Source organism: Elgaria multicarinata, chromosome 5 (assembly GCF_023053635.1).
Source record: "Elgaria multicarinata webbii isolate HBS135686 ecotype San Diego chromosome 5, rElgMul1.1.pri, whole genome shotgun sequence".
Lineage (NCBI taxonomy): Eukaryota > Metazoa > Chordata > Lepidosauria > Squamata > Anguidae > Elgaria > Elgaria multicarinata.
The window spans coordinates 112,949,357-112,962,912 of NC_086175.1; the positions used below are offsets into that span (position 1 = coordinate 112,949,357).

Consider the following 13,556-nt stretch of genomic DNA (forward strand, 5'->3'; position numbering starts at 1 on the left):
ACCAGAAGTATCCTTTCAGTTATTTTCATTGGTGACTGCAATGCAAAGGTGTACACATTGTTCACACAGAGAAAGATGTGTGACGTTCCTGACTAAACAGAATCTAGGCAACAACCAAAACCATATTGAGCTACCTGCATCAGTACAAAACATTGTACCTTTCCTCTGCACAATTACATAACACTTGCTTTGGAACAGCACACAAGTGCATTGGACTGGAATTGTCATCAGCACTTCTACCTGCTATGTAGTTCTCAAAGGTTCGTGACAAAGGCTCTTTTCTAAGGGCAAGTCTGAAATTATAGCCCAAAACTAAAGGAGTGTTTGCACTTGTTATGTTACCTAATCCAAATGACATATATAAGAAAGTGGAGCCTGCATGATATACTTTCAGGAACATTGGAAAGATAACTTCAGGAAATAAAACGAGTATAGTACTTTCCCCCTCATTGCAATTCTCAATAGAGATTTATTAGTTTCATTTTGCATTAAGAAGGGTGCTAATATGTATTATGACAGTTCACACTGAAAGCAATTCTTTCCCCATAAAAGATGTTACAATAAGAACCCCCTATGGAACTTGTGTAATTTCAGAGTAGATAGGCAAGTGCACAATTAAACAAGTTTACAAGAGTTGAACCTTGTCCCTGGCCTCTTGTACTAGTTGTGAGAACCTTAATTAGTACAAAATGTCAATATTAGGATGTTTCTGGCATTCTGCTTAAATAAAAAGAGCATATTTATCATTTAGCTTTGGTATTATCTGCAGTAGATTTTAACAAGTAGAATATATACCAACCCTTCTTTTCCTGTCTTTCTTTTTTCTTTCACAACTGTGAAGCTTACAAAGATGGAATAAGTCACTTATCAAAGAGGAAATATTACAGACACAGAATTAAAGTTTTGAAGACCCAGTTTTATCTTTAATCCTTGGGGAGGAAAGGGGGGATTTAAGCTATGAAACAAGCCATCAGAAGAGTGAGCACTCAGTTTTAAGAGTGCTGTGCATATCTTTACAATAATATGGGCACACAAGAGATTCCACCTTCCGTACATTAGGGTCACTAGACTTCCCTTTGCCTCCATGCACCTTTACGTTTGACTTGTGTGGTTCACAGGTTCGTAGTGGCCTGGCTGTTGAAATGTTTTACAGAGCCTAAAGCTTCCAAACTGCCTATCTGGCCTGTACAGATTTCATTAAAAATAAACTCTATATAATAAATAAATATATAAAATAAATAAAATGTTGCCTTTGGAATTTCTATAAATAAATTTAACTTTTTATTCATTTTTTTATTTTTTTAAATCTTTTTGTTGTGTTACCTAAGAGATCTTTGCTTGAAACTCAGCAAGGGGTGACTCCCACTTGAGCAGTCAAACTGAAAATAAGTCTCGCGTGTGTGTGTGTGTGTGTTTAATTGTGTAAGTAAGACCGTACCCTCCATGCCTTTTTTTTTAAAATGCAGCGTACACTTGAGCAGGCCACCAGCCAAAATTCCTGATGAGTCAAAGTATGGCAACTATGCCGATATAGGATGAAGTACAACGGATCAAAAAATTTAAAAGCGTGTCTATTTCCCAGCATGCATCAGGCCTTTCCCCCCTTCCTTCTTGCTTCAGCTTCTCCCTTTTACCCTCTTTCTCTTTCCCCTTCACACACTTCTTACTCTTCCTTCCTTCCTCCCTCTCATAATAAATCAAGCGATGGGCATAGGCTCTCTTCCAGGAAGACAAACCCTTTAAGTGCAGAATGAAATCAGCATGTTCCATCCAAGCCTCCATCATACATCATGCATGCGAAAAAGTTTGGCAACAGTGTGGAGCTGATGTGATGACACAGCTAATCAAAGAACCCACCGCATGAAACCTTTATAGTGGTTACTTTTTTTTCTTTTTTAAGGGCTCACGTGAAGGAAATGTCTTTGTCAACTTTGGCTTAAAATATCCTTATATAGTTCAGGGACTTTCTCCGGGTCCACTGGTCTAGGTAAAAAATGTGTGAATTTTTGATGCCGTTTAGTCCTAGTCCCTTCTCTTGGAGTCCCATCTCGATTTAATGCAACATAATATCGTCTTCCAGTGTCCACATGCTTATATAGGTTCGATGAATATGTGTTATACCAGTTCTCTTCAAATTGTTCTCTGAACACACACTCTTGGGTTAACTTTTCCTGTGAAGAGAAACAGAAGAGAGAGAGAGAAATGTCAGAAATGAGTACTTTTCATTTTCCTCTTTTTTAGTGATTCTTAAATGACCACCCTATGACAACTATATATTACCACCAGGATTTAAACAGAAATGCAGCTCTGAACATGCACACAGATCACCTGATCATAGTCTCCCCAATAGTGGGGAAGTGGTCACCATAGCAGAAAACACTGCTTAACCTACAGTCCAGTTCCTAACCATTGATGGGCACCTTCAAGGCCCCTGATGTCTCCCTTATTTATCTTTAAATTGGACTTGGACCGGACAGCCCTTCAAGCAGAGGATACCTCCAAATAGAAGACTGTCTTCTGCAAATGATATAAACACAAAAACTTTTATGTGGCTGGGAAGACAGTGAAATATTTACAAATCTTAAATGGGCAAGCACTTTACCCATGGCCACCATTCTGTCTAATTCAACCCAAAACCTTAGCACAGAAGTAGTCCCAAATCCAATGCATTTGCACATTGAAGAGGAAACCATTTCACTGAATTCAACAATAGGTAAGAGCTGAATGTGTTCTAATAGCCTCCCATAGCTTATATAAAGAGAAGAATGCAGACAGCTTTATAATCAAGGTCTTCTTTATATTTGCTGAATAGTCTTTAAATACGGCTCTTGTTGTCTTAACATTTCTTGGAGCAATTTTTAAAATTACTTTGTGTTCTTTCAATTGCAAAACCAGATGCCGAGGGGAAGTAGAGAGTGCTGGGCTCTATCTTGGGAGGGGGGAGAGAGCATAAGACTCATTTGAATTAAGTTTTTCTGCTCCCTGCAGGCAGTTTAGATCACATAATGCGCACCGCAGAACCTCTCTGGTGTTAAAAAGAGAGGTCCCCTTAACGGTTTCAGTTCTTTCCTGAATCAGTTAATTCTTCAGTTCACCAGCTTTTAAAAATACTCCAAACAGGTCATTTGAAACTGAGGCCATAGCTAGATGGGGCTTTATCCCTTGGTGATCCCCAGGATTGTCCCTGTGCGTCCGCATGGTGCACAGTGGATCCTGGGATCAGGGAGGGATGATCCCTCCCTTGCCCTGGGATCTCACCCTCCCCTTTAGCCTCGGTTTTTCCTCAGTCTTGGGCTGAGCCCGAGACTGCGGAACGTGTGGCTGGGCGCCGTGGGTTGACCCGGCTCCACGCGATTCCTCGCGAGAAGCCAGGAGCTGCGCCCATCGGGGGTAGGGTGGGAGGAGTGGGGAAAGTCATTTAAATTTTAAAAATTACTCAACGTTTGCACACAAGCATTCATGCGCTGCTGCCCCTTTAAGTTAAAAATGGCGGGCACGACGTCTCTCCTTCTGAGGTCTTCATGCGTCGCATGTAAACAGAGGAGGGATCTCGCAATAAACACATCATGAGATCTTCCCTCTTCCGTCGCGGGCTAACCAGTAGGTCTAGCTAAGGCCTGAGATACATCTTTTAAGAACATGCATATTTTCCTCTGGATGGCTTCAATCAATTATAACAACACTGCAGGATGCCACCATGCTGCCACTAAAAGTTATATCCTTTTGAAAAAATGAAAGCTTCTTCTTCGCATGAAGTACTGTAGCATAATATTTTATTTATTTATTTATTTATTACATTTTTATACCGCCCAATAGCCGAAGCTCTCTGGGCGGTTCACAAAAATTAAAACCACAAAAAACATCCAACAGGTTAATATAACACATGATAAGGCGTAACACCAATATACCAAAGAAGATTATGTACGTTGTATTACACATTGGGTATAACTCGTAATTGTGTTTTTAACCTGTTGGATGTTTTTTGTGGTTTTAATTTTTGTGAACCGCCCAGAGAGCTTCGGCTATTGGGCGGTATAAAAATGTAATAAATAAATAAATAAATAAATAAATAATAACTCTTGCAAAATGTTAAAGAGATAAAGCTTAACAAAAGTTTTATCAGTCTGGGTCCTCTATGTATTTTGCACCTTTTTTTAACCAAACAGTGTTATTTAAATTTAAAAAAAACCTACCATATCCTGTCTTCCCAGACAAAAAGCAACAATTAGTATGCAATGGAAATAAAATTGTTTCTAACCAAATACTTTGTTCCACTGCACTTCCACATATCATATGAGCTATAGTGGCTTAGGATTTCAGTGGCTCATAAGAAATCATACTTTGTTACTTTGGGATACAATCAATAACTTTTCCCATATACCTGTGAGCAGCACTACTGTGCCTCAACACCACCAAACACTAGTGCAGACACTAGTGGGAGTCTAGGTGGCAGCCATACACCCAACTCTCATTGCTTCTCCATTCAACTCCCAGCCAGAAATGATGATGAGCGTCATCACACAGGGGAAAATGGCATTTGCTTACCATCGCTTCTCCACCTGCGCATTTATCCCTCATTACTTCCTCTTTGAAAGAGAAGGTAAACAGCCTGCACATGGCTCATTCAGTGAGCAGTTTTGATTGCTCTGCTTCTCCTGCACACAGCAGGAGATAGTGGCAAGTTCCGTTTCAAAAAATAAGTCTGACTTATTGGGGTGGTTTTTTGTGGCGCGAAAAAGGCTAGAAGGGGCGGGAGGTGCGCAGGAGACAGACAACGTCATGAGAGGGACCCACAAAAGTCCGTGAGTGCTCAGTAATAAGCGTGCAATAAAATGCTCGTCTGATGGAGCTCTAAGATTGATATAGCACCATCAATGAGCAATTAGAGATACGTGAATCAGCAAAACCTGAACTCATTGAGGGTCTCCAAATTCTACCTTGAGGCTCATTCTGACTCATGTCCATATAAGATTGCGAGCTTTGAGGGTTTCTTTTTTCTTTTGCATGAAAACACTTGTGTATTTTCTGTGCCTTTCCCCAAATGTACACATAAATAGTGTGCATTTTTTAAAATATATGCATTTTCTCCCATTTACTAAAGTGTAATCGTAGGCATTTTTCAAAAGTATGGGTCTTTCGTGTACATTTTTCAAATGTATGCATTTTTAATGCTTTTGTTGTGGTGGCAACGGCGGTTGTCATTAGAATCATATCACAAGCTCAGAAATGTGCAGACTTTGACATCTTTGGTTCTGGTCAAAAGTGAATTGACACAAATTTCTTTTACATCCCTTTCTGCAATGCACATTATAGATTAACATAACTGTTCCCTGCCCCAACAAACTGGCAAGTTCAACACTAGGGAGATGAAGGAAGGAAGGAAGGAAGGAAGGAAGGAAGGAAGGAAGGAAGGAAGGAAGGAAATTAGGAAGATGGAGGAAGGATAGAGGAAACAGAGGAAGAATATACATTCAAGTCAGTTGCATTTTGAAATTTAGTTGGGAATGAGGTCTAAAGGGTTGTACCATGGAAAGTATAGGTTATGAAAAGGGATTTGAGGGAAGAGAGAGAGCATGCATCATAAATCTGTTCCAGGCAGGAGAGGCAACAGTCCTGAAAATGTGCACGGACTGTAAAAATACTCTTCCAAGCCTCAAGAATATTTCCCATAAAGAGTAGGGCAGCAGGATGCCTCCAGCCCCAAATATGGCTCTGGTTTGCCTGGCTGTGAGGACTAGGACAGTAGTAGCACAGAGTCTTCCAGAGCTGTGCAACACAAAAGTTCGTGGGACAGGGCACCCATGGGACTCCCAAGTGATCTCTCTTTCTCATATCCACATATTGTCCAAACCCCTCCAGGAGACTGCAGGTGGACATCTGACCCAAAGTCCTACCCTGTTTGCACCACTGTTCAGATTTTTTTAAAACACACACACACACACACACACACACAGAAGATCTGACTCTAAAATCAGTGCTGATGAGCCATTTTGTCTTAAAGATTTAAGAGACAATATACCTTCCCCCTGCCCCACTCAGATTTGACATGTTTATGAGTACATCCTCATGTAGCAAGTTTGCAAATTTCCGCATCTCAAACATTTCCAGCATTTTTGAGAGGCTGAAGAGGTGCTTTCACAAGACTATTACACAATACAAAACCTGAAGGGAAAAGTCACTTCATGAGCAGTTTTCCACGTAAAAATAATTGTCATGCAAGAGGACCTTAAAACAGCTATGGGGATTGCCCATTCATATACTATTGGGCATATGTGATAAAGTCTAAAATGTGCTGGAATTAAATGTGGAAAAAGTCTATTATTTAAAAAAATCTTTTACTAAATGTATGTCCGCAGAAATTGCCTTTCCTAGGATATCTCCCAGAATATATTTGAAACCCGCTGATGTCATAAGAACATAAGAAGAGCCATGATGGGTCAAACACTTTGTGAACAGAGCAGTGGACTAGATATCTTAACTGTCCAGGAAAACACAAGCAGGAGATGGTGCAAATGCACCCTCCTGCCCATTTTCCCCAGCAAGTGGTGTATATAGGCTTACTGCTTCTGGTACTGGATACTGATGCCATCCACACCTGGTATCCTCTGATATCCCTGATTATGGATCTACTTCTAAGACTCTATACTGGAAAAATCAGTATCCTATGAAAAAACTGAAGCATTCCTGAAATGAGATATTGCAGACTGCAAACTTGGATTTAGCTGCAACAGAACCTGGGGTCATCCCATAAAGCTGATTAGTGGGAGATTCAGATAAAAGGAAGGACTTCTTCACACAGGGCATAGTCAGACTATGGAATTCACTACCACAAGATGTAGTGATGGCCACCAATTTGAATGGCTTTAAAAGGGGGTAAGAGTTTTTCTACATGAGGCTGTTAATTGCTGCATCTACTTTTGGTTTCGGTACAGAATTGAGATCCGAACTCTACACAAAGAGCTTTTCCTTTCCTGCTTTTCCACTACTTAAGCTCTAGGTGGCACTATGCTATAGTCAGCGATGTACGGATTGGCTAAAATCCATCTGTATTTTGCAGATTGTCAGGTGCCTCTTGTTCCGTTGTCCATCCACCCATCCACAGAGTCGGGGGACAGGGTCACCTTCCAAATTTGCACAAATGTGAATTCGCACACATTCACATATGCACAAATCCTCCCAAAATGTGTATTTCACACTTTAGCCTACAGAGATATGTGCATTTTTTGCCATTTTAAAAAACATTTTGCATATTTTTAAGACAAAATTTGTGCAAAATCCCCAAAGGTTAGAAAATGGTCTATAAGTCTGCAGACACCATCAGACAGGGGGAAAGATGGTCCACTGCAGAATCAATGGGTAGGATTCATAAAAATCTGGCCTTTTTTAGTTCCATTGTGGATTCCTCTGACATCCCTAGCTACAGCAGAATAACACAAGTAATTCTTTTGCTTTCAGAAATAATAGCCCATTTTCTCTTCTCTAAAAAATAAATAAATCCCCCAACCTGATGCCCTCCAGTTATGTTGGACTGCAACTCCCGTCATTCCCCGGAAGCATAGCCAATGCTTTGTTGAGCAATGATTAGGAGTTATTGGCCCATATGAAATGGTGGCTGGCGGTTCTGATCTCAGTGGGGCATTCAATCCACTCCAGGTTTCAGTTAGAACCTATCAGAACACTAAAGGTGCTTTACACCTTGGATAGCTCCTTTGGAGTTCTGACTGGTTCACCGCTCCACTGACATCAGAGCCACTATCCTCCACTGACGATATGCCCCGCCCAACAATGGAATCACAGACAGCTGTGCAGGCCATTCATCACTGTGGGGAAGGGCCATAGCTTAATGGTAGAAGTCACACTTTGCACACAGGAAGTCCCAGGTTTTGGTTCAATCCCTGCAGCAGCCAGTGCACACAATACTGAGCTAGACAGACCAGAAACCTAACATTGACCCCGTTCAGAAGACACCTTAAACAATGGCTTTAACCACAGTGGTTAAGCCAGAAAGCTAGGCTGTGTTCAGAAGACACCTTAAACCATGGCTTTAACCATGGTGAATAAAGCAAAAAGCCTTATTCACTGTGGTTAAAGCCATGTTTTAAGGTGTCTTCTGAACACAGCCTAGCTTTCTGGCTTAACCACCGTGGTTAAAGCCATGGTTTAAGGTGTCTTCTAAACAGGCCCTCTGTATAACAGTTTCCTATGATATGCACTTAAAATGGGATCCTATGGGTTGTATCCAATGTTAGTCCTACTTAGAGTAGACCCATTGAAATAAATGGGACTTACGTTAAACTAACATTGGATCCAACCCAATCTCAATATTTATTCCAGATATAGCTATAGGGTCAGTAATTTATTGTAAGCATTAATCCTTCACAATATAACATAAATACATATAAAATGTATTATTACGTTTAAGGACAGTTTTGCTTTCCCCCCACACCCAAAAAGGACCAGAGCACAGGAGAAAAGAAACGGAGCTGAGATATTTTTACAGTCTGCCCACATTCCTATCCACAAAGTCCTGTCTACGTTTACCCACTAGAACAGCAAACTGGGCCACTTTTAAAGTTACATATTTGTCCACGTCATTTAACAAATATCTGAACATATACAGCAATGGCCACCCATTCTGGCCAAAAAAGGGCTGATTCACTAGGAGCTCCAAAAGGGAGTAAAATGCTACTCAGTGAGCAAGCTCCACAACCACCTGGGCAAAGCTTGCCTCATCCAAACTTACAAGAATCTATAGTTTGCAGTCCAAGAATAATAAAGCCATTTTTTCATGAAAAGACTCAGATCCAATAAAGAACTAAATGTATTTGACAACTGTTTGAATCTCTTATATATAGAATTCAAAATCCAGAGGGCACTTCCACACGTCGTCCTCAGGGTGCTTCCATCTGCCCCCAGTGCACCCCGAAAACGATCGTGTAACTTGCCTGTAAAAGAGACGAGGAAGAAGCGTCCTTGCCGGCACCGGTGCCCAACTCCCTCCTCACCGGCCGGCTCGGAGAGCTCGGCGGAAGGAGGCGGGGCCTTCTTCTGCCGAGCTCTCCGAGCCATCCGGCGAGGAGGGAGTTGGGTGGCGGCAGCGGCGGCAAGGACGCTTCTTCCTCGTCTCTTTTACAGGCAAGTTACACGATCGTTTTCGGGGTGCACTGGGGGCGGATGGAAGCACCCTGAGTATGACGTGTGGAAGTGCCCAAAGTTAGTAGACTGCCTTCCCATTGACAGATTCTCAAGAAACAAGCTTCACTGGAAAGCTCCTGACACTCAGATTCCAAGAATAACAACCATTTTCACTATAATTCAAAGTCAGGAGTTAATTTTTGTTCATAAAGTGCTTTTTTAAAAAAAGATTTGGGCTATCTTTGAAAGTTTTGTTTTTAATATCAAAAAACATCAAGTATAATAAATTGCAAATTGGAGCAAAATGAAATATAAACACAAAAAAGTCTCTGTACACCTTTATAAACAAAAGTTCAGGCCAAAGTACAGTGATATGCCAGTAACATACAGCCTGTAAACAAATCATGAAGGGATTAAGAGACACCTACACTTAAAAGTAACCCAGTCAAAGTTTAATTAAACCTTTTGTTAGATTTGGTTTTTCTCCACGAACTGCTTTTATGGGTAACCAAGTGGTATTATTTATTTATGTGCCAGATTTCTAATCAGCCTTTTCCTTTCTATCAGAGCGCTGAAGTCTTGCTACAGTCTAGGGGTGCTTCCAGACACAAGGGGGGGGGGGGGTCCTAGTGCTAACACACCAAAGGCATTTGTGCAGCTATTCCATGTTTTCTTCCTTTCTTTCTAATAAGAAAAACAGATGAAAGAAATGGTTGGAAAACACAGGAGAACTATAAACCGAAGATAACATAATCTGCGCACACACACACACACACATCAAATTCTGTGAATGAAGTAGTGTGACTGCACAAAGGAAGCCTCACCTGGAAGCACCCTAGGTACTGCAATTGGGAGTCAAAACAGACACAACGGAGGCCTCGTTCAGACAACACACTAAACCATGCTGCTTAACCACAAAATGGTTAATGGAATTTCCCTTAACCATTTTGTGGTTAAGCAGCATGGTTTAGCGTGTTGTCTGAACCAGGCGATAGCTAGCAGTTACATCTTTTATTTATTTTTACTTTAGAGCAGGCACTGGGTGCCTGATCCAGATTGCTACCCTAGTATAGGAGTGGGGGGGGTCACCCTTCTCTTTCCCCTGACACCACTATGGGCCTAATCCAGATTGGGGGGAGCATGTCTCCAATTTATATACCAAAACAGAGGTCCATTTGTTTTAGGGATGCAAACTAAATCTTTAAAGTAATGTTGGTTTTGGCCTTGAGAAGCATCTTTCTGCTGTTCCCACCAACTGTACTTCAGCTGCTGGGGATCATAGAAGGGCTGACTGCAGGAGACAGGCAGGATCATATAGGGGAAGATGATCCTTTAGTTATTCTGGCTTTAAACCAGGGTGGGCAGAAGGTAGATCTCTGAGTGATTTGCCATAGATAGGTAAGGATTTCCGACTCCCAATTGTTTAACAACAGCACTGGCAAAAGCTCTTTTCCCCCTGCTTCTACTGCTGAAATGAAGCTGGGAGCAGGGGTTAACCAGGCATGACTTTTTCTGTGGAAGGATTGTGAGCTCCACAAATTTTAATCTGAGCCGGTAAATCAAGATCATAAACCTAATTTTAGACATCATCAAACTGAAAGTCATCTCCAGCCTGGCAGCAAAAATAAGGTTCCAGAAAGCTATTCTGAACTGCTTCTATGGTTGAGTGTTTCCCAGTTACACCAAACTTGGTCACCATATACTAATAGCTACTCCTTTGTACAATATACTGTACACTTCATCATCTGGTAAAGTTAGGTGGGGTTTAGTCCATAACACAGAGAATCATAGAATCATAGAATAGCAGAGTTGGAAGGGGCCTACAAGGCCATCGAGTCCAACCCCCTGCTCAATGCAGGAATCCACCCTAAAGCATCCCCGACAGATGCTTGTCCAGCTGCCTCTTGAAGGCCTCTAGTGTGGGAGAGCCCACAACCTCCCTAGGTAACTGATTCCATTGTCGTACTGCCCTAACAGTCAGGAAGTTTTTCCTGATGTCCAGCTGGAATCTGGTTTCCAGCACAAAATCTCTTTTCACTGAAGAAAAGAAAAGAGAGCAAAGAAAAAATCATGGAATGATTTGTGTGGAAGGGTTCAGGGGAGGAGGTGCCTGAGTTAGACCCTTCACCACCCTAAACAGTTCTGCTGGACGTGAATTCGCAGACGCAATGCGGTCAGAGAAGAAAGCTTTCTTCGCTGCTCGTATTGCCACCCCATAGGAACGAAGATGTTCTAATTTTTAAATGTTTTAATTTTCTTTGGATCATATCCTCTAAGTCAGTGGTTCCCAATATTGAGTTCCTAGACATTGTTGGACTATGGCTCCTATCATTCCTGATCATTAGCCATGATGGCTGGGGATAATGGAAGGTAACCTGCCTTAGAGCCTCAAAACCCCAAAAGTCTTTTCCAAGATGTCCTGTAAAGTCTAAATGTAAGCAATTTTAAATCCTGCTGATTTCAGTAGCATAGATATAAACATGTATTTAACTTTCCCATCAAAAGTAATGGGACTTGTAAATAATAATAATAATAATAATAATAATAATATATTTATTTCTTACCCGCCTCTCCCTTTGGATCGAGGCGGGGAACAACATTAGAACAGGAATCAATACATCTTAAAAATTCATGATTTAACATTGATCTGGATAGGCCTGCCGGAAAAGGCTAGTCTTTAAAGCTGCCTTAAAATCACATAGAGAGTTAATTTTACGAATCTCCTCCGGCAGGCCATTCCACAATCTGGGGGCGACAGAAGAAAAGGTCCTCTGGGAAACTGATGTCAGCCTAGTTTTAGCTGACTGAAGTAAGTTCACCCCAGAGGACCTGAGTGTGCGGGGCGGACTATATGGGAGAAGGCGATCCCGCAGGTAACCTGGACACAGAGAATCATAGAATCATAGAATAGCAGAGTTGGAAGGGGCTTACAAGGCCATCGAGTCCAACCCCCTGCTCAATGCAGGAATCCACCCTAAAGCATCCCCGACAGATGCTTGTCCAGCTGCCTCTTGAAGGCCTCTAGTGTGGGAGAGCCCACAACCTCCCTAGGTAACTGATTCCATTGTCGTACTGCTCTAACAGTCAGGAAGTTTTTCCTGATGTCCAGCTGGAATCTGGTTTCCAGCACAAAATCTCTTTTCACTGAAGAAAAGAAAAGAGAGCAAAGAAAAAATCATGGGGATAATAGGAGTTGTAATCCAGCAACATTTGGGACCCAAGGTTAGGAAAGGCTGAATTTAAGATAAGCTTTTACAGTTGTTATCATGCATCATTTCAACTTTCTAAGAGAGATACATTTAGCCATTATTCTTGTTTTGAATTGTTCACCCCCTTTTTCTGGACTGCTGGTCCTTTTAGTGCCTTTATGACTATTCGTTAAAGAAAACATTTACAGCACAATCCTATGCATGTCTACTCAGAAGTAAGCTTCACTGTGTCCTATAAGTCTTACTCCCAGCAGCCTTACATGCAAGTGAGGGAACTAAGCACAGTGACCAGACCTACCTTCCAAACATCTTCCATACACAAAGGAACAAGGTGCTGTGTCATTTAAAAGAACGGGTTTCCCATACTGCATACTATACTTAGGATGAGAAACTGATGTCCTAACTTACCACTGATCAAGAAAATATAAAATAACTAAATCCATATATTACAAAACATTACAAAGCACATAAGATGGACCAACCCAAATTAATTCTCATTGCAATTATAATGATAAAACTTCACAACATGGGATTCAACGAAAGGAACCCAATCTTCAGATAATACCAAAATGTAAATGGCTGATTCCTAGATACTTGTGTATGTTTAAAAACAAAAGACAATCTTTTGAAGAACAAACCAGCTCTCTTTACTTCTTCACCCAGAGCATAGTTAAATTATGGAACTCACTACCACATACCACAACATGTAGTGATGGCCACCAATTTGGATGGCTTTAAAAGGGGGTTGGATAAATTCCTGGAGGAGAAGGCTATCAATGGCTACTAGCCCTGATGGTTGCGGGCCATCTCCAGTATTCGAGGCAGAAGCCTGCGTGCACCATTTGTTGAGGAACATGGGTGAGACGGTGCTGTTGCACCATGTTCTGTTTTGTTGGTCCCTTGTTGACAGCTGGTTGGCCACTGTGTGAACAGAGTAGGGTGACCATATTTTGGAAACCAAAAAGGAGGACAACATGGTCGCCCCCAAGGGGGCGTGTCCAGTACCAAGGGGGTACTGCCCACCCAAACATAGCCTTGGTCACATGTCTGATTTTACAGCACACATTTAAGACAAATCTGTTCTACATAACATCTTAATGTTAAAATCACTGAAATAAAGAACAAGTGAGAGATTCAGTGTATCTGAAATTAACTTTACTCACTCCTACTTTTGTAGGTTTTGCTGTACTTTGAAGCTTTTGCTATACTCTG

General features: G+C 41.4%; 1 protein-coding gene across 1 annotated transcript in view; it reads right to left on the reverse strand.

The window, feature by feature from the left end:
• Nucleotides 1-246: 246 nt before the first annotated feature.
• FGF9 (fibroblast growth factor 9) overlaps nucleotides 247-13,556 on the reverse strand; it is a 51,593-nt gene continuing 38,283 nt past the window's right edge. The window contains exon 3 of the mRNA XM_063127819.1: nucleotides 247-2,171. Within this exon, the coding sequence (XP_062983889.1) occupies nucleotides 1,926-2,171 (246 nt within the window). The 3' untranslated portion in view covers nucleotides 247-1,925. The remainder of the gene's footprint in view (nucleotides 2,172-13,556) is intronic.